At 52.3% G+C, this 27397-nt stretch overlaps 2 protein-coding genes across 2 annotated transcripts in view; both read right to left on the reverse strand.

Moving 5' to 3' along the window:
• Positions 1-10531, reverse strand: part of LOC116838004 (peptide methionine sulfoxide reductase MsrA-like) — a 51041-nt gene extending 40510 nt beyond the window's left edge. The window contains exon 1 of the mRNA XM_032802965.2: positions 10381-10531. Within this exon, the coding sequence (XP_032658856.2) occupies positions 10381-10498 (118 nt within the window). The 5' untranslated portion in view covers positions 10499-10531. The remainder of the gene's footprint in view (positions 1-10380) is intronic.
• YTHDF2 (YTH N6-methyladenosine RNA binding protein F2) overlaps positions 1-27397 on the reverse strand; it is a 276572-nt gene that overhangs the window by 178252 nt on the left and 70923 nt on the right. The window lies entirely within an intron of this gene.

Below are 27397 nucleotides of genomic sequence, written 5' to 3' on the forward strand. Positions count from 1 at the left end.
TACTCTGCCTGTCTTTAATCGGCTTCCGTACCAATGACTGGAGTTATTCGCTAATGTAAACGTTCTTTTAGCCAATATTTAACAAGGGCTCTAGAGTGATACCGGCAATTACAGACGTAGTCTACGTCGGTACGGGCACGATTAAGTCCGAACAATGTGGATAACGTTGTCCGCAACTAGAAAATATGTTGAGCAATGTCACAATTGGTTTTCTGAAGGAACTCGTGTCTTTATGATCTGTCGATTCTTTGAAGGGGCAACCATGTGGCAGGGGATTCCGTGGATAGTGTACTTGATTTCCGGAAAGCTTTGCCAAGGTCCCTCACACAAGGCTCTTACGTTTAAATTAAGCTGTCATTGATACGGCAGGTCCTTTCATGGCTGAGAGCCTGTTAAGCAGGGAACAGGTGCATTATGATGAATTTTAGATGGGAGGGGTAACTAGTTGGTGTTCCGAGTGTTCCCGTACCTTGGACCATCCTTTCTTTTCATAAATGATCTGGAGAGGGGTAACAGTGGGTGGCAAGTTTGCGCTCTATCAGTATTTAGACCAAAGGAGATTGTGCGACCTTCAAAGATCTCACATAGTGATTGGGCAACCATGGCAATGACGTTTAATGTTGGTGAATTGTAAGTATGCCATTGGCAATAACCCGCTATCTAGATATGATGGGTGCTATTTGCTACTGAGTCAGGAAAGATCTTGGCGTCTCATGGATCGTTTCTGAAGTTGTTCCGCAGTGGCGAGCGTCAAAAAGCAACGGGCCTTGGAATCTTAACCGGATAGAGAATTAGACTGAGAGCATATTTTGCCCTTGTATACATCCTGGTTGCTCACATTTGATACTGTTTACGTGTGGTTCTCACTTCAAAAAGTTTTCTGCATAGAAAGTTCAGAGACAGGGCACAAATTGATCAGGGGTTTGGGAGGTCCCTATGAGAAGATTAAAGAGGCTGGTTTTCTTCTCTTGCCAAAACAGGAACTAAGGGGTTTGATAGGGTATATCAAATCATGATGTGCGGAGAAGTGGTAGGAAAGTTATTTTACTTTTCAATACAGACTGGTACCGACATGAAATTGATCGGCAGCAGGTTTAAACAATAAATGGAGGTTTCTCTTCACCAGCCGCAAGTCATTTGGAACTCCTTTCTGAGGGTTGGTTTTTTTTTGAGGCTAGGACCTAAGGTTTTTTAAAGGAGAATGGTTAAATTCTGGTGTGGTTATCGCTATCGAATTTAGCGCTACTCCTCTCGTTTGGGAGGAGTTCCGAAATCGATTTAAGGAGCCGTTTAACTCGATATTAATGACGACGTCATGTGAACAGATACAGCGTTAAATCGGTATATCGGCCATTAAACCGATTTAAAGTCGCAGTGTAGACCTGGCCTTAGCTCCTCCAGTTCCGCCACCCTGGCCTCCAAAGCCCGTACATGGTCTCTGAGGGCCAGGAGTTCCTTGCACCAACTACACACACACACCACCTGCCCACAGGACAGGTAATCAAACTGGATAGCCCCCACTCTGCTGCTGGGCTTCTGCCTGCATTGTCTCCTAGTTAATGGAAAGGTAGTTTGAAGAAAGAGGTTTTGAAATGTGGTTTGGATTATAGGTTTTAAGGGGACTACAGGGGAACAGATAGGATCGACAAGAGACCCCCGCTCCCTTCCCAAACTCCCTTGCAAAACTCCGTTAGCAGCCCCTGTTCGCAAAGCTCCCTTGTCGCTTGTGAGCGGCTTTATAAAGCCCTGGCCTGAGTGAATGCCCCCCCCACTGATTAAGGCTCAGCCAATTACCAGAGGCTTCTAGCTTTCACACCTTCCTTTGAAGCTCACAGCCTCCAACTGCGAGCCACAGCACACGGTCCTTCTCCAGCGACAGAAGGCCAGCGCCCAGCCCCTCCCTCCACACCGCCAGCCCCATTCACTCCAGTGCGATCGAGGGAGAAGCCAGCTGCTCTGGGGCAGCCCGTAAAGCACTGAATGGGCCTGCCAGACCCCCACTCAGCCGTGATTAGCCACTGGGACAGCAGACCACAAGGACCATCACACACCGAACAGGACTCAGGGCTCATCATTCATAGGAGAGAGCAGCAGGATGGAGACGCTTCCTGGGTTTGCCTTATCCTGCCTCCGTCACCCTCCATTCACTCCCAGCCCCCTGCAGCAGCCACAACTCATCTGACCAGAGAGTCAGCCCAACTCTCCTCCCCCACCTCCCTAAGACACCTGGCCCACTGCTCCCTGCTGAGCAGCCATCCCCATTCCCCACTCACATCATCAGGTCCCAGCCTGAAGCATCAACTAGGAGACACCAGAGCTTAGCCGGCACCCTGCGCCAGGAGGTGCAGATCATTCACTCTCCTACCTTAGTTGAGCCCTCCCCAAATCCCATTGGTCCCTATTCTCCTATTACAGTAGCCCCAGCAAAACACACCACATGGCTCCATTGCATTAGGTGCTGGCCATACATGCTAGAGTTAATCTGACTCCCCGTGCGGCAACCTACTCTGATCCCAGGCACAGGGAGATCAGACTATCCCCATTTCTTCTGATTTAACAAACGAGGGGGAGAGCAGAAAGAGCATCAGGGGGAAGAGGGTGATGATGGAGGACTCGCTGTGGGGACCAGTTTACACAGGGATTGGAGAAACTGGTGGTGACTCCCGCTAAGAGTAAGCCAGGCTGGCGCTAGCCCAGCCCCTACCCTGGTGCCCTCTCCTCATTTGCTAGGGAGAGGGGAGGGGCCTGGGTAAGGACCCCGTCCCAGAACCAGCGGCTCTGGCTGGGTAGAGTTCCTCCCACTCCAGGGAGCAGGGCTGCAGATGCCACAACTTTCTCCCAGCCACTGCCAGAGACTGAAGGCAAAGCTCAGGCTACCTTCACTGGTACTACCCCACCTGCACGTCTGTCTGCCCCGTGTTAGCCCCTGCTGCCAGCTGGGAGAAGGAAACCCTCTTAATACCCCACTACAGACCACACAGGAAGAGGGCCTGGCTTGTCCACTTCTACCTCAGACCTGCTGCTTAGCTTCATGACATACCTGCCTGACCCTGCCCAGCCCGGGCATGCCCAAGTGGGGCCTTTTGCATCTATACACAGCTGGGTGGGAAGGGCTTTGACACATGCCGGGGTGGGGCTCCTGCCTGGGGATTTTCAGCATAGTTTTAAGTCATTATCCACAATTTTACTGGTGGGGAAACTGAGGCAGGGACATGACTTGCCCAAGGTCACCCAGCAGGCCAGTGGTAGAGCTGGGACCAGAACCCAGGTCTGCCTGAGACCCAATCCAGTGCTTCTTTCACCAGGCCACATTGCCCCTCTAATTATAATGTAATTATTATTAATAAAGCTCACCAGCGACCTAAGATCATGTTTTACACAAACCAGGTTAAGCCTTGCCTACCTCCTGGGAGGAGATGGGGTGGGAGGTGTTCACAATCCGCATTTGCAGATGGGCAAACTCCTCGGGCAAGGCAACATAGACACCTACTCCCAGCAAAACAGTGGCAGTACTGGGCACAGAAGCCAGGAGTCCTGACTCCCCAGATCCCTCCTCTAACCACTGAGCAACACACCCTCAGGTCTGTCTTGATCAGGATTGGAGAGGGGGTGTCAACGGGACACGTTAGCAAGCATGCTGCATCCTGACACTTCACCACAACTGGCTCTGCACATGTCAGAGTCGACGCTGCCAGCACGGGCCAATGCCCCTTTATGCCCTAGTCACGCCAGGCCCCAACACCAGGGTTTCTTTCCTTGTGGTCCCTCCCGGCCTGTCCTCACCTGCCGTCTCGTCTCATACGTATATTGTAAGCTCCATGGGATGGGGACTGCCTTTGGGCTCTGCGTTTGTGCGGCTAGTACAACAGGTTCCTGGTTCAGGCCTGGAACTGCTAGCATGTGAGTGAGACAGCTAATAACCAGCGAGCAGTGCCCAGCCCACCGAGGCCTTTCTAGGGACAACTGCAACACAGACGGAGAGTAATAATCTGAAGAGCCTAGTGGGGTAGGAGGCCAAGCACTCTCACACCGGGGCCGGAGACACGGTCTCAGGGCAGACTGCCAATATCGCGAGCGAAGAAATCAAAGCCGCCTCGCTGCCAAGGGAACAGAGTTCTCCCGGTGCCCGGACACATCGGGGAAGGGGGACCGTTTTAGAACCGCACCTGAGGCTTTCGGAATGGCCTCTGGGAATCATAAACCTGCATCCCCCCACCCTGCCCCCCCAGGGGCACGGCCAAGCTCCAGTGCTCTATTGTCCCCCACACGTAGCACCCATTTCATGCATCGCACGGAGCCAGATGCCACAGCAGCACAGGGACCCGTTCCCCCAGAAAGCCACAACAATAGGGCTCCACGGGCACTGGAGGGTGGCGCCCCCTGGTGGCTCTATCATACACCCCCCTCCTTTGTGCTCCCACCATCCCTCGGCCTGGCTGGGGTCAGCGTCTCCTGAATAGTCTTGTTCCACAGACACGTGGGGAGCGCTGGGGAGGAGAAGGCGGAGGGGGCAGGGAGGAAGGCTTTGGGCATCCCTCTCATCTTTTCATTCCTCTGCTGTATCCTAGCAACACCATCTGTTGCCATGGTGAGCACAGCCCACCCTCCTCTCCCCACATTCAGTGTGATGGGAGCCCTGTTGGCGGCGGGGCCTCATTCTGCAGCACAGCCCCCGGCACAAGCCCAGAATACAAACAGGGGCGACCGAGCATGAAGGGGGGGGCAGGGATACGGGAGGCAGCCTCTCTCGCATGGATGCTCAGGGTGAGCTAACAGCACGAGGCACATCGGACAGGCCCCGCGGTGCAGGGGGGCTTCAGCAGGACATGCACCCCGGGGATCAGCTGCTGGGGACCTCCTGCTGGTTCCTTCCCCCCAGGCACGCTCCCTTGACAATCCACTGCGGAGCTGGTCACCGGGCCTCCAGACTCCCAGAGCCTTTGGGAGGGTACAGACATGGGTGAGAGCCCCCTCCCCTCATCCTACTAGGGAGGGGGTTGCACATACGGCCAAAGAATGACCTCTGGCCCCAGCCTTGCTCCCCTTGCCCTGCTCTGCCCTCGGCCCCAGCCTTGCCTCCCCATGGGGCTGACTGGCTCTGCTCCCACCCCCACGCAGCCAGCGCTCTCCTCCCACAGGCCTCCCCCATGGATAAGCTCGTGGGTGGGAATCCCAGCGAGGGAGGGGGGCAGTGAATGGCTCGGCGGGGCTGTAACGGGATAGGAAGCGGGTCAGATGGATTGTGGGGTTGGCCCCAGACACCGCGCCAGCTGCAGACAGGCTCCAAGGCAGAGAAGTCCCTGGCACGGGAGGAATGTAAGGCTGCCGTAAGCAGGCCTGCACTTCGGGGGGGCGGGGGGGCAGGGCAGGGCATGGCCGAAGCACTGCAGGCTGCAGAGCCATCCCCAGGGAAGCTGCTGGAAGTCAAAGGAGGCGAGGCCCAGGGACATTCTCACTTTCATCAGAGTCCCACCAGCCCCCTGCACAGGCAGCATCTGGGCGCACAGCACCTTTGCCCTCCCCTCCCGCTGGGCTCGCCCACACCACACCCCTCTCCGAATCCCCAGCTCATTCCCAGGCAATGGGGCTGATGCATGAAATGAGTTTCAGTGGGGCTGCTGGGACCAGGCTGAGACAACCACTCACCACGCAGAACCCGCTTTCCTAATGGGACGGTGCCACAGAAACAAGCAGATTCAGCGATGCTCTCTTAGCTCCAGCTCCGGTCGGGGACCCAGCGGCACTGGAATGAACATTGGCACCAGCCAGTCAGACCCTGTCCCACCTCACACAGATCAGCCTTTGCGAATGACAATAGCAAAGGCTGATCTGTAATTTCCTGGGGGTGGTAGCCGGCTGGGGGGGCTTTTCGTCTCCAATCAGGCCCTGGCAGGTCTGATGCGGGGAAGGCTGTAGGCAATGGAACGGGTGCAAGGGCTAGACTCCTAGCTATGGCCCTGCCCTGGAGAGGAGGGTTGTTCTGGGGGGCACCCGAGTGCCCAGAAGCGTCGGCTTTCCAAGCCAATCCTAGCACTAGAAAATGGAGCTTTTTGCTCTGGGAAGAAGCCAGAGCCGAGTGATTCAGCTTTCTTGCCTAGCCTCCGAGCAAGCAGGGAAAGGGCAAGAAAAAGGAGACAGGTCACTGCCGCGTTCAGCCCGCCAGGACACGATCTGAACAAGACTCATCACTCTCCCGTTGTTGTCAAAAGGCTGAGCAGGGCCCTGTGGCGCCCCCCGCCCCCTCCCCCCCGCCTAGGGCAGAGGAGCCCCTACAGCTCTGGTATCGAAACAGCCCCAGGCATCCTTTCCCGCCCCATCACTGCGGTGGCAGCAGCCGCCGTTTAGGATAGGAAGTGAAGAATGCCACAGCCAAGCCACATGACGACAGGAGGGCATTTTGGGAGCCAGGACACCGAGCCAGCCCAGCAACAATGAGCACTCATGAGTCTCCCCAGCCATGTATATGGAAGGTGGGCACTGGAGTGGCACTCAGGAGATATGGGTTTAATTCCCAGCTCTGTCAGTCTCAGCGTGTGTGACCGTGGGCAAGTCACTGAATCGCGCTGGGTCAATTCTCCCATCCTTCCTCCCATCCTTTGTCTGTTGTCTCTTTGGGGGCAGAGACGCTCTCTCAATCTGTATATACAGAACCTAGGGCAACTGGGCCCACCTCAGCTGGGACCTCTGGCATATGCCAAATTGATCCTACCAGTTCGGGTCTGCCAGGATCACAGGGCTGCCCCAAGGCTTTTGTGGGCGGGGTGGGGGGCATCAGTGAGATGTTTCTAGCGAGTCCACACCAAATGTAACCGCCGCGTTCTACGTAAGCCAGGCACATTTCAAATCTTTATGTCTCTCCCTGCCCCAGCCACTAAATCAGAGCCTCACTGAGTGATCCTTTCACCCCCAGGATCGGTTTGAGTCCCCAGCATGCTTCAGGAGAAAAATGGCTAGCGGCTGGATCATGAGAAACCGGGGTGAATGAAAGAGTCAGAGGAAGATTAGGGGTTGGGAGGCCCTGGGCCAGAACAAGTGGGGGCCCCTGGCCACTCCTTCCACCTGCAGTCCCCGCCCCCACCCTGTCTGGTGCACCCCAGTTCTTGGCAGGAGCACTAGGTGGGCAGAGTGGGGCAAGCCCCCACACACTGACCTTGCTCCCCATCAGGAGCGCCGAGCAGGTTGGGGTGCAGGGCCACCCATTTTTCCTGGAGCCCCCCAACTGGCTGGGGCCCCTGGACACAGGCCCTGGTGGCCCAGTGGCTAATCCACCACTGGAAGGAAACTGGGAACCCTTCCCCCCCTAATTCTCTGCATGGCAATTTTATGGCCAACAGTTCACAAAGTCCAGCCCTATGGGGCGTTTCTTAAAGGGGCCCTGCAAAGAAAGTTACATCGCCTTGTGCCCCTGGTTTTGCTTCTTTATGGTGGAAGCAGTCCAGATTGTTCTTTTAAAAAAGAACTAGGGTTTTTTGTTTGTTTGTTTTCTTTTCTTCCCTGCTTGCTTTCTACCCTAGAAATATCAGGAACGGCAAATCTGGTCTCCTCTGGAGGACTCATTTGATGGCGTACAGCTAGAATTGGTGAGTTCTCTCTGAGAAAATAGAGATGACGAATTTCTAACCCTTTTTCTAAGGCATTTGAGTTAAACAAAATATTTTCACAAGAATCTAAAGAAAAGGCTCACATCACTTCTCCTGCATGACGTACAAAATCTCCAGTCATCCATAGAGTCTTCCAGGAGTAGATAAGACCTGAATTTTTAGTGTTAAAAAAAATCACCCACAAAAAAATAGAACAAAATCTCTTTTGGAGGCCTTTGTACATCATCAGGAGAAGGGGGGGCGGGGCATGCATGGACTCTCTGAGCTGGCGCACAGCTGATCCAGAGTTAGGTCACAACAGGAACACTGACGATTAACGTACAACACTCCTGCAGCAGAGACTCCCCATAGGGGTTATGTGCTGGATTGCAGGTTCCTTGGGGGCAGGGATTGTCTTTTTCTTCTGTTTATACGATGCTACTGATGTAGCCGATTGACTGCACTCGCAGTTCAGTAATAAAAATGTTCACGAGACCAAATAAACAAGCTTAGCCAATTTACTGCCTAAAGACAAAACAGTACGATAAAAAAAGGAGACATGCCCCCCGCCTTTCGGGAAGCAATTTGCAGCATGTTCACTTCAAAGATCCACCCTCAACATTATTTTCTTTATAATAGGGTTGCTTACAAGCTAAAAGCACTTTATACTTCACCTAAGACCCAACCCACTCGTTCCTACCAATTTCTTCTCTCGTTTGTCACATTCCAAAGCAGCTGGGCGCAGAGGTAGTTCCCAGTCTGGGCAAGGACACACCATTCATGCATCTTGTCTTTTGACACCTTCCCTGTTTTCTAATGCCAAAGCTGACTTCAGCTTTGCCGAGTGCTGTAGGATACCTGACGTAGGTGAACAGAATTGTGGGACGAGCACACGACATTCAGTCAGCACAACTTCCCAACACCTACCCATGTGCATCTCCGATTAACACTCTGAACATAATACCTATCAACATGGTGTATACCAGAGGTTCTCAAAGCCCGTCTGCCGCTTGTTCAGGGAAAGCCCCTGGCGGGCCAGGCCAGTTTGTTTACCTGCCATGTCCGCAGTTTGGCCGATCGTGGCTCCCACTGACCACAGTTCGCCACTCCAGGCCAATGGGGGCTGCGGGAAGCGGCACGGGCCAAGGGATGTATGGTGTATACTACACCTAACTATATGTATTGGCTAATAGCTTAGCACAGGGCGTCCTCATCCAGACCCAGTGCTCCTAGGCATTTTAGTGGGGCAGCCACACTTAGTGACCCACTGACAACCTGCAGAAGTCTCAGAGCCAGGGCACACCTGCCGGGAGTTGGGCCTTCAGCCCCTCAGGAGATGCCTGCCGGAGCCCCAGCAGGTGTGTCTTGTGTCCTGAGCCTCCCCGCTCCCTGCTGGGCAGAAGCCCCTACTCCACCACCCTGCTGCAAGGCAGAGGTCCCCAGTGGAGAACGGAGAGTGGTCCCGAGAGCCACACTTTAACTATAAAAGAGCCGCATGTGGCTCGCAAGCCACGGTTGGGCTACCCCTGCATTACAGTAACACCAGTAATAAACCATCATCATAGAAGAAGGAGGGACACCTAGAGTGCATCTACACAGCAAGCGTGAAAAATTGGGACGGGGTGAGGTGGAGGATAATAGGAGCCGTCACACCTAGAGTGCGTCTACACAGCAAAAAAACCAAACCCACCCCCAAACATGGCAGTGAATCAGAGCTAAACGCTGCAGTGTAGCACCTGGGCTCCAAGACCCTTTCCCCCCACTGGGTTTCTGAGGTCAGGCTCAGTCTGAGCCCAGACGCCCACGCTACTATTTTCAGCCTGGCTGTAGGTGCCTGAGTCAGCTGAGCCGGGCTCTGAGCCCACCGTAGGTTTCCCTTGGTTTTCACTGTTTAGGGCTGCCCCTAAGCAGTACCAGAGACATAGTGCAAGGCTAGGCCTGGGATCTGGTCTGTGTGGGCAGAGCCTGCAAAGTCAGTAGGCTCTGCCTGAGTTCAGGCGTCCAGTACAACTGGGCCCTAGTTATTTTCAAGTCACCTTTAAATCAGATCAGAGACTATGAGACATGGTGCCAAGACACTGGCTGGCCCATATCTTTGGAAGCAGAGGGGACTCTGAAACCCCACCTCTTAGCAGGAGCGCAGCGATGTCTCCCCCACCCCACCCTCAGCAAACATTACCTGGCCCATCAGCTGAGGTCTTGCAACTCAGTGCACCCATTCGCTTACAAAGACCTCCCCCGGCCTCCCCCCCGGGGCCTGCTCCACAAAGACAAAGGGAAGCCTGGAGCTGCCTGTAAGTATAAATGTGTGCACGCAAGCACCACAACCCTGCAATCAATGGGAGGGGGAGTGTGTGTGTTGTTGGGGGGCGCAGAGTTGTCGGGGGAAAGGTAGTGTATCTTTAAAACAACATCACAAGCACCCCCCCACCTCCTTCCATGCAGGATTGGGCTGAATGACTCAGTCTGGAGGGAGGGGAGGGCATGGAAGGAAGCCCCTGCTCCCCAAGATCCACTTCCCAGCCACAGAGCGCGAACTTCAGACAACAAGTCCCTTAACACATGGCCACTCCCACCAGTCGTGCCTTGGACTTTACACTCCCCTTCCAGCTCCCAGCCTCCCTCCCTGAGCCCACACCCGCCCCTGGCCCCCAGGGCACAGCTTGCACCTCCTTATTAACCCCTGAAGGAGCCAGCCTTGCAAGACAGGAGGAGGGGGAGAATTTCCTTTCCCACCCCACGGGCGACTGGCCCCCAATACTGACACCCCTCCTCCCCCAGCAGCCCAGGTGGAAAGTACCTGACACAGTGAGTCTCTGCGGTCTGCCTGGCAGCGCTTGCTCCCGGCTGGGGAGCCGGGTTTTGCCCGGCATGGCTGCGCGCAGATGATCGGGCTGCCCCCTGTCCAGCCTCCGCATGCAACTAACTAGCCAGCAACTTCCTAAGGCCGTGGGCGTGGCCAGAGGGGAGGGGCTAGTGCAGGGGGCGGGGTTAATGGGGACCGGCTGCCCACCCCAGGGAAAACGTGTGCATTTTCACAGTGAATCCTGCTGGTGCACTGAGTTGTCATCCTTTAAAGTGTGTCCCTGTGGGAGATGCCATGCAAACCACTATCTCTGCTGCTTAAGATCTGCAGAAGTTGGGGGGAGGGAGGGAAGCTCATGAAGTCCATACAAAGATCCCAGGGGACTCATGCGGCCCCGCTCCTGGCCCTGGATCCATGTGGGTGGATCCTTGGGACTGGGAATGGATCTGATGGCAGGATCAGAGTCTAGGGAAGCTGGCTATCACCCTGACTTGGGGCAATTTGTTGAGTCGTCCCTAGAGCTGGGTGGGAAGCAAAGACCTTTCATGATATAGAAAAATGCTCCTGGATTGAGACAAAGAGTAAAAATCTCAGGAAATCTTCAACGGAAAAATCAGAAGAAATAAGTTGGGTCAATCAAAATGTTTTGTTTTGATCCTTTAGAAATGTTTCAATCTTGACCATTTTTTTAAATCTTTACTGTAATTCGCTTTGGTTTTGAACTGAAAAGTCGCTTCAAGCTGGACAACGGATTTTTTTCATTTAGAAACAAACCCTTTTGGCAATTTCAAAACTTTTTTTTTATTTTCCCCCAAAATGTCAAGAAAAAAGCCCTTTGTCAAACCCCACTCTTTTTAGCAAACAGTTGGGTTTGATGCAATCACTGGATTAGGAGCATCTCAGCCTGAAGAGCCTTAGTTTCAAATATATTCTCCTGTTTTTCATTGAGCTTATGACCAGGGTCCTAGTGGGGAGCCAGCTGTGGTCACTCAGTGTGAACTGCAAAGAATGGGGCAGACAATCCCCCAAAAGCCAGTGGATATTCCAATATTTAGATTAACCAAGACAGCATAAACCAGCTTCTTTATTTACTTTACTGGTTACTCAAAAATCCAAACAACACAGTTCCCTTAAAGTGATCCAGCTTCAGGCCTCCTCCATCCAGGTACCTAAGTCAAATATGATGATTTCTGAAAATCTTATTTCATCATATAAAAGAAAAGGTTCTGTCAATCCCAACGGATCAGACACATTACCTGCCAGGTTACTGAATATTCCAGATCTTAACTAAATACACACTACAGCCAATTCTTAGTAACTCAACTATTATTTAAAAAAAACAGTATGGTTAAAAAAAATCAATATGCATGCAGACATGAGTTTAATTAATTGAAGATCAGATTCATTGCAGAAATGAGGAGCTTTGTAGTTGCAAAGAGTTCTTTCAGAACTAGTTCACAGTTCATAGTCCAATGTCCAAATACCAAATTCAGGGTGTATCCGCATAACTGCGACCTCAGCCTTGAGACTCAAACTTCCCCTGACGAAGCCTAAGCAGATCTGAGATGACAGAATCAGGACCCAAGGATCTTTTATCCAATTCATGCCTTTTGACAAGTTGGAGTTCAAAAGGTAGTTAGCATTGACTTTGAAGGTAGTTAGCTATAGAATTAACATAAGGCAATTGGCTTGTTCCTCCACCATTCACAGGTTATTTGCTATACATTTCAAAGAGAGATGAATACCGAGATATCCCACATTTACAATTCATTAAAATGCTAGGATGTTCTTTTGACCTCTGAATTATCAGAATACAGCATAGACAGGGACTGTTGATTACATTGTCGACCCTACTCTTACACATGGAAATACACAAAAACACAAACATTCTCTCCCCACATGTCTTTTGAGGGTTATTTATTTTGCAGGATGTTTAACCCTTTCTAGTCACGCCTCATAGAGGTATTCTTCAATTTCACGTACATTGCTGGAGGATTATTAGTAGCATCTAAGAATGATAGCGTGATGATGGCTGCCCTGTTGGCCAACTCACTGGGGACCTCCAAAGCCAAAAGTGAGCCACGACAGCATGAACTAAAGAGCCAAAGCTGTGTAGCTAGAGACTGGAAAAAAAACAACTCATATCCTCTGTGGATCAGCCCAGAGGGAGTCTCATATCACACACTCACCAGAGAGTTACAATAGCACCTACACAGAGCATCATGTGTTCATGGGAGGGTAATGAGCAGTACTTAAGTATTCCTCACAGTGCAGACAGGCAGGATCATTGTTCCCATTTCACAGATGGTGCAACTGAGGCATAGAGAAAGAAGGTGATCTGCCCAAGCTCACACAGCGAGTCAGTGCCAAAGCCATGATGGGAACTCAGCCATCATTTTTGCCTCTTGATCATAAATCTGTGCCTCTTCCTAACATCTGTATGCTGTAGCACCATATCAGGGTATTTACTTATATATTCGGCATGCATTTTAGCACTCTCTTGGGAACTGGATGTAATAATGTTAGATTATACAGGAAGGCATGACATAAAACTGTTTCCTGTTGTTTTTTATCCATGCTCCGAGAATGGTTGATCGGTATAAATCCACACATTGGTCCTAGCCCAGGAAAAGGGCTTACAGCTCAAATGTCCAATTTTAAATGAGCCTGGCTGCTCCGGCTGCTTACTGAAGTAATCATAATCCTGTGTTGGTGACATAAACATCTCTATGACAACGAGCAGTGATGTCACCATCAGAGGATTATGATGTAAGAAGCAGCAGAAGGAGCTGCAGATAGACTCTTAAAAGGACAAAGACCCACCTTGATGCACACATACCCCTGCTGGGAAATACAGGGAAGGGAAGGTGCAGAAGACAGATATACTGCTTGCACTTTTGAAAGCAGTTTACTAGCAAGCTGATCTAACTAATGAAACCTGCTCTAGCAACTGAACAGAGAAGTGGTGTTACCTAATGGTTAGAGCAAGGAGCCAGGACTCCTGTGTTCTGCCCCGCTCCTCTTCCTCTGTCTTGCTGTTTGGCATTGGGAAGTTACTTCTGTCTGGGCCTCAGCTTCTTCCATGGGGATAATATACCCAGGTCCAGTGATCTATGGGTAGATTAGAACTAATCTAGATTCTTTGCAAGGGATTAGCGATCAGCTACCTACCTCCCAGGGTAGTGTGAGTTTAATTCATGTTTGTGAAGTACTTTGGGTCCTCTGCATGGAAGGCACTTAAAATTAATGATTTCCCCTCATTAGGCATCAGCTTCTCTTGAAAATCAGCCTCTGGCATGGCAGACTAACTGTGGCCTTAATTTAATTCCTAGCCCATGTATCAAATACCAGATGAGGCCTAGTCAAAATAAACAGAGATTCACTGGTGTTTTGGTGGAAAAGAAACTGCTCTATTTTTAACACCCATTCCCAACAGGGACTTCTGGAGCTACAAAGAACCTGGCAAAATGTCAGGATTATCCCAAAATAATTTACTCTAATGATGCTGTGTTTAGATGAGTAACTGTTAGGGTTATAAAAAGAACAGGGCGTCCAGCAGCACCTTAAAGACTAACAGATTAATTTGGCCATAAGCTTTCATGGGTTAAAAAACCCCACTTCTTCAGATGCCAAAGACTGACAGCCCCTAGGGGCTGATCTTGGAAAAATGCTCCGTCCAGGACCCCTTGTGGGAAAGAAGCAGCATCTCTCCGACCCGTGATCAGCCAGGAGCAGGATTCTGGGGGGAGGCAGGGGTATCCTGGGGAGGATTTAGTGCTTTATCCCATAGGGGGAAGGTTGGATTCCCACCTAGGCCTCCCACCAGTGATCGCTATCAGGAGGGCACCGGCAGCTTTTCCACTGCGCTGCTCCAGCTAGCGAAACCAAGGGAGAACAGAGAGCCCTAGAGACTCAATAACCATCCCCGAGCAAGGCCGTGACCTGAAGGGGCGGGGCTGAGTTCCCCAATGCTCTTACTCAGCAGCTCAGCCAGACAGAGGTTACCCTTGGACTTTAGCATCAGCAATTTTGTTTCCTTCTCCGAGTTTCCGTAAGCCATTAAGTCCCAGTCTGGTTCAAATTCCATCTCAGCCTCTAATCCTTGTCCCTCCCTCTTGGCCTCCTGCCTGTCCCCTCCCCAGTCTTCACCCCCGACCCCCAGTCAGTCTCTGCTGTTGTCTTCCTTATCTCACCATTAAAGCCCTATATCACCCCCCCCCCCGGTGCCCTCCCACCACGCAGGGCTTATTTTCTAATAGTCATCACTGGTACCAAGAACAATTTTAATTTAACGCCAGCTTCCCCCCACACCCGTATCCTGCCAATGCCAGCTAGCGTTCCAGCAGCGGGAGCTTCCTCCCTGCAGTGCCCTGGTGTGGCGAACTTCCTCCCAGCGGTGTCATGCGAGCGACTGACCTAAGCAATGTGAGCTTTACCAAAACAGTGCCCTATGGTGGGGAACTTCCTCCCAGCAGTGCCCTGAGGGGGGGAAGCTTCCTCCCAGCATGACCATGCTCATGCCATCCCTGCCTCACTTTCCCCTCTCATGTTTCAACTCCAGGGCATAGTGTTGCTCAGACAACAGCCTTTGAACTCAGGTTGTTGTATAAACCCACCCTCTGTTTTTCCTCTCCTCTTTGTTGAATTTCCCCACGACGACGGCGCTTGGTGGCCCGGGCTGGGTTGGCACCTGAATGAAGGAGTGTAACTGTGTCCTATAATTTCCTACTTGATGTCAAAAGGCGATTAAGAAGGGCTCTTTGTGAGTGCTTGAGAACACTCCGCTGATGGAGGGAGAGACCCCGGCGCAGCTTCTCTCTTTCTTCCCCAGGTGCTCCATTAATTGCACTTGCAACTCCTTTGTTTCCATTTAATTCTCTCTTCTTTTTTTTTTTTTTTTTTTGAAATTAAATGAAATCTTGGAGAAGGAGCCCAAAGCCTTGAAAAGACAAGTCCCAGTTGGTGCACGGGGAGAGTGGGCCAAACACAACCCTGGTGTAAGTGGGAGCAATCCTTTAGGTTGCCACGAGCTCCCCATGTGGTGCTGCAGGGCTGAGCCACGGCCCAACATTCCTGCTGAGCGATTCAGTGGCAGACTACAGAATGGGGAGAACTGACATCAGAGCTACCCTCCAGTCATCTCTCTGGTCTCTGGGCACGCCCCCCGCCACACCCCAGCCGGCCCCCCAGGGAGCTGGGATCTCCACCCACCACACCCCAGCCGGCCCCCCTGAGAGCTGGGGGGCTCCACTCACCTCACACCCCAGCCGGCCCCACGGAGAGCTGGGGGCTATAAGCCCCAGCCAGCCCTCACCATGATCCAGCCAGCCCCCCTGAGAGCTGGGATCTCCATTCACCACACCCCAGCCGGCCCCAAGGAGAGCTGGGGGCTGGCGAGGGAATGAAATTGGGACGCTCGCTATTAACACACATGGCCACATCCCCCGGGAGACAGAGCCCCTCTCGTGTTGTGCATGCTCCCAGTCAGACACAGGCACATGCAAACCCTTCAACACGGTCAGAGAAACACACAAACCCTACAGCTCCACACAGCCAGCACCAGACACTCCCTCCCCCCTAGACATACACATATGCAATGCCACACACACCAACCCAGCTACAAAGATGGACGCCTTCCCCTCTGCACACCAGTGGTCTGGCTTTAGACTTAGGGCCTTATCCAAAGCCCCTGAATTTTCACTGACTCCAGTGGGCTTTGGCTCAGCCCCCAAAGGGAGCATGCCTGCCATTAGTGGAGCGTCTGCCCGGGTGTAAGAGGATGCAGAGAGCATTAAAAATATATTTGCTGACTGCAGGGTTTGATTGCAATGCCCAGGGGAGAAGAGGAGGAGAAGCAGGACAGCTGAAAGGGCTGGGCTATTTACACCAGTATCTGGGCTTTATCCCATGCTATGGCTGGGCCTCAAAACCCAGGGTGCCAAACTGAAGCAGCATGAGCCATCGTGATGCACTATTGTGGGAATCAGTGCAGCGGGTCCAGAGTCATCTAGTCCTTCCTTAATAAACACATGGTTGCAGAGCAGAGGAGGCTGATCCAGGTGTAAATCCAGAGTAAACTCAATGCAGACGCTCTGGATTTCCACCAGGCTGAGAGCAGAACCCGGCTCAAACCCTGTTACAGCAGAAATTTTAGGTGCAGGATTGATTTCAGGGCACACAGATTCCTATCTTCCTTTGCAAATGTTTCCTCCTTCCCTCACGTCCCCACCCCACCCCAGGACAAAGGAAGAAATGAGGAAAAGAAGCAGATAAATAAAATGGGGGTGGAGGAGTGAGGTACCGATAAATCAATTTTAAATAAAAGGAAGGAAAGACAAAGCGGTGGAGGGGGAAGGGGATGAAGGAAACAGAGGAGCGCCCCACACAATGGAAACCAAGCCAGACAGCTCCAAGTTCATTAGATTCTCTAATAATATTGAAATGACATAAAAAACAGAAAGGCTGCTCGGCGGGGGGGGGGCTGGGGGAAAGCTGCATAGCGGGAGAAACTGTGTCATTAAAGGAGCCATCAATGGGGAATTGCATTGTGGATTAAATTGCAGGGTAAAAGTGTGTGTTAGGTGGCGGGGGGAGAAGAATCTTAAATTCAAGTGATTATTGCAGCTGAGAATGAATTAAAATCCCTGTGCAAGCAATTTAGGTCACAAACAATGTGCTCAGAAAGTACCTTAGAAGGAGCAAATGCGTGTTGGGCTCAGAGGAGCGTATATATTCCAGATCTGGGCGCTGCCCGGCCATTTAGGGCCTTTATCAAGCTGCCCTCTCGAGCCTCTGACTCACTTCCGTTCCCTTTTCTGTCTTTCCTTTTCACTTTCCTTTCTTTCTTCCTTTCCATTCCCCTTCTGCCTTGTCCTGAGACCTGGACACTCCCACTGTCTCTGGAGGGGTGAGGGTGAGGAGAAAGAGCAAATGCAAATTGAGGTGGGGTGTATTTCAATCTGGTTCTATGCTTTCCCTAGAGGCAGGATTTTGTGATCTGGGGCTTTCCTTTAGCCGTTCCTGAGAGCGCAGTGCCCAAGCTGGGATCAGGCTGCAGATACCCCTAAACAGGAGGGGAATTTGATTCAGCTCCCGCTTTCGCTAAAGCTAAGAACAGGCCAAGAACTTCCCTGGAAAACCTGAACCAAACCCTGCCTGGGATCCATCAAGGCCTGGAAAATATCAAACGTTTCTGCTGGCTCCTTCCCGCTGAGGCCAGAAGCAGAAGCGATCAGGAGAGGGGCGTGAGCCTGTATTCCTGGCCTAGCTAGCTGCAGCGGTCACGTCTCCAGCTGCAGGAGTGTTCTCAAAAATTCACACAGGCCTCCCAGCTCTGGGGCTTTCACCTCCGAGCAAACCGCTGAACCTTGTGATAAGTCTCTGGCCAGGAGGAGCCATGGAAGTGACTGCAGAACAGGCTCCCTCCTCTGCTCAGAGCCATGGGGTCCCAGATCAGGGTCGAGCCTCTGAGACTGCAGCTGTGCTAAGGGGCTGATGCCATTAAGGTCCATGGAAAGACACTGGCTGATTTCAGTGGGCTCTGGCTCAGTGCCTAAGCAAGGACGCTGTTGCAGGGACAGTGACAGCGTGGCAGGTCCTTGGTGTTGGTTGGTTTAGCTGGAGACAATGGATGGAGCCATCTGGGCACATCCAGATCTCAGGGGACAGTGCATTCTGGGACACCCATCTTCTAGCATCCAGCATTGTCACAAGGAGTAGGGGATCTTGGGTAATTTCCAAGCATAGGGGCCTGCCTGGTGGGATGGAGTTAGGAGGACCTGTTGTGTCTCTGATTTATACCAGCCCACTGGATCTAGACAAACAAAAACAAAATCTCACAGATGCCCAACCCAAGACCTGCTAGAATCAATGGCCTATAGATCAGGCCCTAGATGATCCAGTCCACCCCCCTGCCGGTGCGGTGTTGTTCCCTATTGGATAGGACAGAGATCTCGCTCCCCAACCCCCATGATCCAGAGCACAGCCCTGAGCATCAGGAGAGCCACGGTCTAGTCCTACCTGTGCCCGTGACGGCTGGTATGGCCTTGGGTGTGTCACTGCACCTCTCTGCAGCTGTTTCCCCTCCCACCCTTTGGCTGTAAGTTCTTCAGGGCAAGGACTGTCTCACGCAGTGTTCATACAGTGCCTAGCACAATAGGGCACAGATCTGAGCTGTGGCCTGTAGGTGATGATAATAATATAATATAACATCATCATTTCTCGCAGGGGCAAGCTCATTAAAAACTTAGTCCCCTGCTAAACAGGAATGTACCCCAAACTCCTATCCAGACAGGGAGAAGATAATGATCCCATGGAGTTCGAGCTGAGACCTGGGGAAACTCGTGCAGCATGTGAGCCAACAGAGCTTTCAGCGACCGCTTTGCTTTTTCTTCCCCCTTCAGGACCCAAATACTGCAGCCTTGGTCTTGCTTGGTGTGAGATAAAAGATGCTGCCTGCAGCTGCCTGTCAGGAACAGGTTACATTTACACACACATCAGGCGGGTGTGTAGTGGTGGGGGTGGGGGGACCCAACAACCTGACAACGGTGGTGGCCTCATTCTGGTTCGAAAGGCAACATTGACACCCCCGTATGTCACCCATCAGCTCACCACTAAGCTCGCTCTCTCACTTGGGCTTCATTTGTCTGCATGCCAGCCTCCTCCTCCCTCTCTCCTGCTCTCCCTCTCTCTCCCCCTCTCTCTCTCTGCCAGAAAGCAGCAGCTTCGAGAGCTCTGCAGTTCAAACATTAAGGTAATTATGATGCAGTGGGCGTTGGGGAGGGGGAGTGGGTGGGGAGGTTAGGGGGGGATGGCTATACACTGTCCTGCAATGCCCTATTGTTTCAACGACTAGATGGAAAATTTGAAAAGCAGGGTGGGAATGGGTGGGGGGGGTCTAGTGGGATTTTCTGGGAAGGGCTGATGCAGGAGGGGCTCTGATCTGGCTTCAAGTGGCGAATGGGGAGGTGGTGGTTATGGAGCAATTCATGCAGGCAAGGGCAGCTGCATACCTATAGACGCACCGATAGCCGCATGTACAGACGGACCTGTCAGGAATTGTTTTGGTAGCCAGAGGGGAACAGTTCTCTCCATATGTGCGTCTTATTGCGGCTGGATGTTGTACCTCCTCGGGTTCAGTAATTTGTCGGCGCCTTCTCCATATCCCTGCTAGTCACAGCCTAGTGTGTATAGAAACAGGCTGGCCAGGCATTCTCTTTATGGCCCATTGTTCATTCTGCCCCGCCCTCGTCCGATGCGACACAACCTCTTTGCAACCTTCTCCATTCTGTCCACCTTCTCCTACCCTTCCATTGTTCTACTCTGCCTTGTCCCTAGACATCCCTTCCAGAGGCTTATCCAGTCGGTGCAGCCTCATCTACCCGCATGCTCTAACCCCAGCCTTCTAGCGATAGAGGATCTTGCAGGTAGGAGAAGGAAGAAACATATTATAAGACCATCCCCGCACAATGTCTTGCTCTTCCTGTTGTTCAGCTGAACAATATCCATCAATCTTTCTATATTCATACGACACCTCTAATTCTCTGGATGCATCCTAGACATCCCATTCTGCCTGTACACTGGTATTACTAGAAATGCTATTGTTCTATGTACCACTACCTGTGCATCCAGCACGACTATATCCTATTCTTTCAGTGACATTGGGAGTGGCATGGAGGGGCTGGGGACTCAGGGGAAATACAACATTTCTCCAAATTTCTTCTTCAGCAATTTGAAGGAGAGACAAAGACCCAAGGTCCCTCTTAAGAAAATGCCCCTGCCTCGTAAGCTACCTCTAAGGCAAAGCCGGTTGTGAATTTGCATCAGCGGGATTTTATCCTGCTTCAGACATGCATGAAAGAGGCCGAGGCAGGGAACAAGTCATGAAGAGCCAGCTTTGCAGATGAGAATCGATTCCTCTTCTCTGCCATTTCATTAGATACATTTTGTTCAGGCAGTGGCAGGTCAACTTAAAGGAACGGATCTCTGAATGCAGAGAAAAAGTTGTGCAAAGGATACACCAAAATCTATAACAAAAGGATACTCTGTGACTGAGGAATGAGCATACTCTAGGTTAGGTATGATTATTGTTAATAATAATCCAGTAGCACCTAGAGGCCACAGCTGAGATCAGGGCCCATTAGGCTAGGTGCTGTATGTCACACACTGAGAGACAGTCCCCCCCAAAACTTACAGTCTAAACAGAAAAAGGAAGGATGACGATCATCCCCATTTTACAGATGGGGAAATTGAGGTACAGAGCAATTTGCCACTGTGTTACATGGAGTTTGTGGGAAAGCTGGAGACTGAACCAGAATCTCCTGGGTCCCAGTTCAATGCCTTAGCCACCAGCCCATTCTTCTAGGGAAACTTGTTCAGGTTCATTTCCAGGCTCATGAATCTCTGGGGTCTAGGACTTGGGCTGTACATCTTGTGAGATCATTTTGTCTAGCAAGGTATCAGGTTCTTTCTACCTCGAGGCAGATCACACAGAGGTACCCCCAGATGGGCCTTTGCCTTGGTGTTTGGGCACTTCCTGGCCACGGGCCAGGACATACAGAAGCAGCTTCAAAATTACAAAGCAACCTAGAAAAAAAAAATGAACCCAACTATCTGGCACCTCCATGATGATCTGAGTGACTCAGCCATGCGGACTCAGTGTGGTCTGGGGCATGTTCAGCCAGCAGCCCTCACAGTCAAAGGAGCCCCAGGATACTGTATGACCCCAACCCCCAGAAGGCGGGGGGGAAGTCAAGGCCCAAACTAACCAATATACACTCAGTGCACTGGCACAGGGCCCCGGCCTCGGGGGTGGAGGGGAGCAAACCACCCACCCACCCAAAACTTCCCGCAGCCAGCCCCAATTAACACCCCACTCCACAGCCTGGTTGTGGGCCAGCCATCAAGCCATGCCAGGGACAGAAAGGGGGCAGGGCTGGGCATTGCTTGACAAGGCCTCCCACCAGCATACTGTGGAAAGTGCCAAGGACCATAGAGGGGAGCTGGACCAGCCCCATGGCACTGGAATCACAAGTGCTCTCTCTCTCCCTCCCCCCCAGGGGCAGGACCCAAACCCCCATGTCACAGTCCAGGCGACAGGACCCGACCCTTCCCTTGGGCCTCCCAACCCCCCTGGGATTGGGGAAGATGGGGGGCCCCTATTTAAATAGTGCACAGTATCCCAAAATTATTTCAGACGGCCCTGGGAGCAGGCAGAGACCTCCAGGGGAGGCAGGGGAGGGCGTGGACCCCCCCTGGGGCAAAATGGGCCCATTAGACTGAAAGAGACAAAACAAAATGCCAATAGAATCGGCCAGGAACCTCCGATTTCACCCTTTGCTGCCAGCCCGTTAACCAGCCCTGTGGTCTTTCCTGCACCCTATGGCTCTGCCCCACCACCTCACTTCCCCTGGTCTCTCCACTGCCCCATAGCCTCGCCCCTCTCCAGCAGAGACAGAGGGAGGTTATGGACCCTGATGTGCAGAGCCCAGGGTTCATCACTCCTGCTGGCTCCCTAGTGACTGCATCTGCTTCTGGAAGGGCCCAGCCAGGCCAGCACCATGGAGAGCTCCTGGCCTGGCAGGGACGGCCAAGATTAGATGTAAAGAGCAATTTGATTTTTATGCAGTCAGAACCCTGGGACCCTTTCTCCAGCCCCTCCGCCTCCTCCTCCTCCTCTCGCACCCAGGCCCCCGGCTGCTAGCACTGGGTAGAGGCAGGCAAGGTAGACAGAGGCCTTGTGAAAGCCCTGCCCTCACACCCTTCTCTCTATCAACACTCCTGGCTTGCCATCCACTTACTGATGCCCCTCAGTTCTGCCCTGCAGCAATCCTGCTACTCCCACCCTGGTCCCTCTAGAACAGAGACGGCCACGCACCCCAGCTTGTCCTCGATTCTACATGGGTGGTTCAGGGACGTGGACTAACTCCTGCTAAGAATTAGGTTGAGACCACCAAACTCGCATCATATGTGGTGCAAGCAATAGCGAACCCAGATCCAGCATCTCAGCCTCTCCTTTCCTAAGTGCCTTTCGTGGTCCAGTGGCTCAGGTCATGAACTGGGACTCAGGACAGCTAGGTTCTCCTCCAGGCTCGGCATGACCTTTGGCAAGTCTTTTCCCCCACTCTTTCTGCCTCAATTTCCCCTTCTATACAACAGTGATAACGCCATCGCCCCAGCTTTGAGACCCATGGGTGAAAAGCCCCCTCTGCCAGCTCCCAGTCTTATTCCTTCCTCTGCTCACAGCAAAGAGGATTTTCATTTATTTTAGTCTATTCTTAGCTCTGACCTTGAAATTCACCTACAGGCTTCTCCAACCCAAGAGGGGTTTGATTTGCACACAGTCAGCACATGTCACATTCACAATCCTCAGGGAACATTTCAAAAAAAACCTAACAACTCCACACAGCTCACTGAAAACCCACTGAAAACAGGGCTGGCAAATGAGACGGCCAAAGATGAAAAGACGACTGGCAAATGCAGGAAGATCCATCTGTTCCTATAGTTTTGCTGATGTGGGGAATAACTATTTTTTCCCAGAAAAATCTTGCAGCCTGATTTTCCACCATTTCCTGCCCCAGCTTTGGCTTCCCTGTGAAATGCAATTAACTTGGCCAGTTGTTTGCTGCAGAAATTCTAATGTCTAAAATGCTAAAGCCAGGAAGATGGAAATAGGGTAACTGGAGATGGTGGGGTGGCAGGGGAAAGGGAATTCGCTGCTGGGAGGAAAAGGGGAGTAGGTTAGTCTGAGGGAGAGGATCAGGGGAAGGGGACAGAAGGAGGGGCAGCTTCACTGCTTTGTAGGTGAATCTATCCCCATAATATTCCCTGTGCTCCAGCGTCCATTCCACTGCCGCACATTAACATGCCATGGGGGGACGTGTGTGCCTACTCCTTCTGTGAGGTGTAATTAAAGCCAGCATGGCTGCGAGAGATGAGGCTGGGGTTGGGGGGAGGGTACTGGCCTGGAGAGAGCCAGATTAGTCTTTGCAGAGCCATTATTACCATTTAGCTAATGATCCAGAGAGCAGAGACACCCCTGCAAACAAACACTAAGCCACATGCCCCTAAGGGTTTGTCTACACAGGAAAGTAGGGTCTGAATTTAAACTGCAGTAGTTATACCGGCATGACTCCCCCTGCGGACGCACGCCTTCTGGTGCTCTGGTTTCGTATATGTTGCTTTGGAAGTGGTTTAAACTAAACTGAAGAAAAAGCCACTCTTATAGTGGAGTGGGCGTGTCCACATGGAAAGTGATATGGGAAAACTGTACTGGTGCAACTGGAAAAAAATCTCCCACATAGACAAGCCCTTAGCCAAGGCATCTGGCCTCATCAAGCCAGCAAGATCCAAGCAAGCAGGGCTGCACTTCACCCCCACAATGCACCCTGCCTCTGGGACTATCCTTCTCCTTCAACCCTCCCTCATGCCCTTGGAGCAGGGATGGAGTGAGCGAAAGCCTGAACTGACGCAGAGGGAAAAGCCTGATTCGAGTTCAGAGGGGAGACGGGCACAGGGACAAGGCCAAAGTTACTGGTCACCTGGCAACCCTTCAATGGCAGGCCTGGTTCGAGGGTTAAAAATCGAGTGCCAGTCAAATGCCAAGCCCAGCTCCCACTGAAGTCCATAGGAACAGAGGGCCCCACACAGGCCTGAGTCCCGGGAAGTTTTCGCAACCCAGGAGATTGGCTCTTTCCTTAGCAGGCACCTCCTGCTCGGCCCTGAGCTCTGCTAGAAACGCCTGGCCCAGCCTGCCCCCAGCCAAAACCAGCTGCAGAAACGGAAACGAATAGGAAACCTTCTCAGCCATGGGGGAAGGCACTGGGGGGGGGGGGGGGGAACAGAGTTTGGGGCAATGTGTTTCCTGCTTTGGGCCTGACCCTTTATTATTATATTCCAGTAGGGCCTAGAGACCCCACCCAAGCCCCATTGCATCAACACAGAGCAAGACAGAGCCCCTCCCCCAAAGAGACAGGACAGCCTCAGGGGGACAGAAAGCAGCTCTCATGATCCCCTGTTGTGAACTGGGAACCAAGGCACAGAAAGATGGAGTGGTCTGCTGAGATCATGCCGGGAGACAGTGGGAGAACTAGGATTTGAACCCTTGGACTGTGGTGCTGCCTTTTTGTTCTGTGTTTGGACAACTCCTGACGCAGTGGGGTCCTGGTCCCTACAAATAAATAATAACCCAGATCACATAAGCCTTAGTCTGGTCCCTCAACCACCAAACTGCCCTTCCTCCCAAGCACTCTGCGGAGGGAACCAGCAGCAGCCCCACAGAGCTCGCGGGGACAGGCGTTAGAAGTGCAGACAGATCGGACAGGCAGGCTGGCCCTAGGAGCAGCAGAGCTTGTGCGCATAGAACGGCAGGGTCACATTTAGCTCCCTCTGGGGATTTCACTTGTACATAAGGAAGGATTGTGCCAGTTGTCATGGCAGGATCTTGGGAGGGCTCATGTCCCCACTTGGTGCCTCAGTTTCCCTCTCTGTAAAATAAAGGTAAGGGTGTTCATTGGGGGTAGGGATTGTGAGACTATTAATTCTTGCAATATCCCCTGATGGAGGTGGAAGAGGGGAGCTATGGCCTTAGCTAAGAGCTGAATAGAAAGCTAGCCTGACTGTGTGGGTATCTGCCCCCGGGTTTTGTACTAGGAACGGAAGAGGAGAGCATCACACCTCTCCACACCTGATGGCTGGTCTGGGCAGCAGCTGTGCCACCTGGGTCAAAATCGTTGGGGCAGAGACTCCACTGGTTTAATGGGCATAGCTGCACTGAAATCAACAGGGCTTCACTGATTTACAGCAGAGCATGATCCTCACAGCGACACGGGCAGTGGAAGTATGAGCAGCAACTGCCTCGGCAGAGCAGGAGGGGGCAACTAACAGCGCCCCCTACTGGGAAAAGACTAGGGCGTGCTACAGATGGTCATTGCAGGAGAAAGGAAGGCAGCCGAAGGCACCGTGGCCATGACAGCCCCCCAAGATGAGGAGAGATGGCCCAGTGCTTCGATGCCAGGGACCATCCTGAGGACAGAATTAGACAGCTGTGGAAATGAAGGGTGCACACAAAAAATAAAAGCCTAGAGAGCATGGGCAGGGCTATGACATCACCAGTAGCCAATCAGGAAGCTCCATTCCACCCTGGAGTCCAAAAAAACTGTTTCAGAATAAAAGTCGCCCAAGGATCTTTAGCCCAAAATGTTAGTGGGGGCTGGGCCAAGTTCATCTCCTGGTGTAAACTCCACTGACATCAATAGCTTTCCAGCAGAGATGGATGGGAGCTGGGTGGACAGAGAAGATTAGACAGACGTCATCCCGAAAGCGGAGGTATGGCAAGGGTTTTCTAGGAACGGAAAGCTGCTCTTCCATTGTCGTCACATCAAGAGCCCTTCAGAGGCTTTCCCACTTCCTTTGGACCCAGATGTGGGGTGATGGGGGCAACAAGAATGGGGTCTATGCAAGGGGATGTGGCAGCAAACAAATTATCCCCACTTAGCTGGGTTTTTAATTGAACGGGGTTTAGTGTGGGATTTGCTCTCACCATCAGATCTGTGAACCTGACCTAAATCCAGGAGCAGCAGGGGTGGACTTAAAGAGACAGTGTCCTTTAAAAAAATAAAAATAAATGGACATATGATTTATTTATTTGCCCTGTGCGGAAGGTCTCCTTTTCCCATCGTTGTCTCTGCAAAACCCATCCTTCCTCATGCAGACAAATAACCAGGGCTGCCTGGCCGTGGCAGCCCAGGGGACAGCACTCCCCGCCCCAGATTCATTCATGTCACCATAAATGTCTCAGTTGGCCTGTTCCGTTACATTCGCTCTAACCCTGAGCTCCGGCGAGGGAGCAGGAGTTGAGGGACCTGGCTTCTGTTTCTGGCTTTGCCACTGGTTCCCTGGGTGGCCTCAAGAAGCCAGTACTCATGCCTCAGTTCCCCCAGTTCTACATTGGGGATAACAAGACTCATCTGCCTTTGTAAGGGGTTTTGAGAGCCTCCACTGCAGAGCAAAGCAAGACTCCCGGGTTTTGCTGGAGTGCCCAAGAGAGGCCTTTCAGATTTGTTCCCTGCATCCCCACCCTGCCCCAGATCTAGTCTATGCACGCTGTATGCAGGGCCAGCGCTTCCATTTAGGCGACCGTACCAGGATTTGGGAGGGCGGCATTTTCCTGCCCTCTGCAGCAATTCAGTGGCGGGGGGGTCCTTCCGCGCTCTGGGTGGGTGGCGGCAATTCTGCGGCGGGTCCTTCACCCGCTCCGGGACCCGCTGCCGAAGTGCCCCGAAGACCCCCCCCCGCCGCAGAATTGCCGGGAGCGCGGAAGGACCTCCACCTAGGGCGCCAAAAACCCTGGCGCCGCTCCTGGCTGTATGAGACCTAACTGGCTGCTTCCTGCAGGCCCTCCCTGTCTCTGCCCTGTTTCCCCACAACCAGAGGGCCATGCCCACCTCTCTCACAGCCTGGTGGAGAGAACAAGCTGCACCCACCACACAGACAGCAGAAGTCACTTGCGGCCGGCTCAGCAGAAAAGTCTTGGGTCCCCTTTACCTGCCCATTGAAGTTACATTAATCACTGGGTCCTCAGCCTTTGATCTACATAAGATCCACACGAACGTGACTGCAGCCTGGTCACAATGCCTTGTGCTTTAGGGTTTTAGCATTTTGAATCATCCTGATCCATTGCATGATCCTGACTATGACACGGTGACCTGTTCCCCAAGCCTTCACCCTCCTGATCACATAAGAGTTTCTCAAAGGGAAGATGTTGGGGACCCTCCATGGGCTTCACTGCAGTTACCCCAAGTCAGGGCCCAGCCCAAAGGCCATGGATGGACTCCCACTGGCTTCAGTAAGCTTTCGATCAAGGCCTTTTCTCCTCTTACTCTAGTGCATCTGGCTCATTAGCAAAGCCCTGGAGAACAGGCTGTAGGGAACAATTCTCCACCTAGACCCCAGAGAACGGATGGGGTGACACAACAAGTCTTTTTCCGTCATTAATTTCTATGGTTATTTGGAA

Source organism: Chelonoidis abingdonii, chromosome 25, assembly GCF_003597395.2.
Source record: "Chelonoidis abingdonii isolate Lonesome George chromosome 25, CheloAbing_2.0, whole genome shotgun sequence".
NCBI lineage: Eukaryota > Metazoa > Chordata > Testudines > Testudinidae > Chelonoidis > Chelonoidis abingdonii.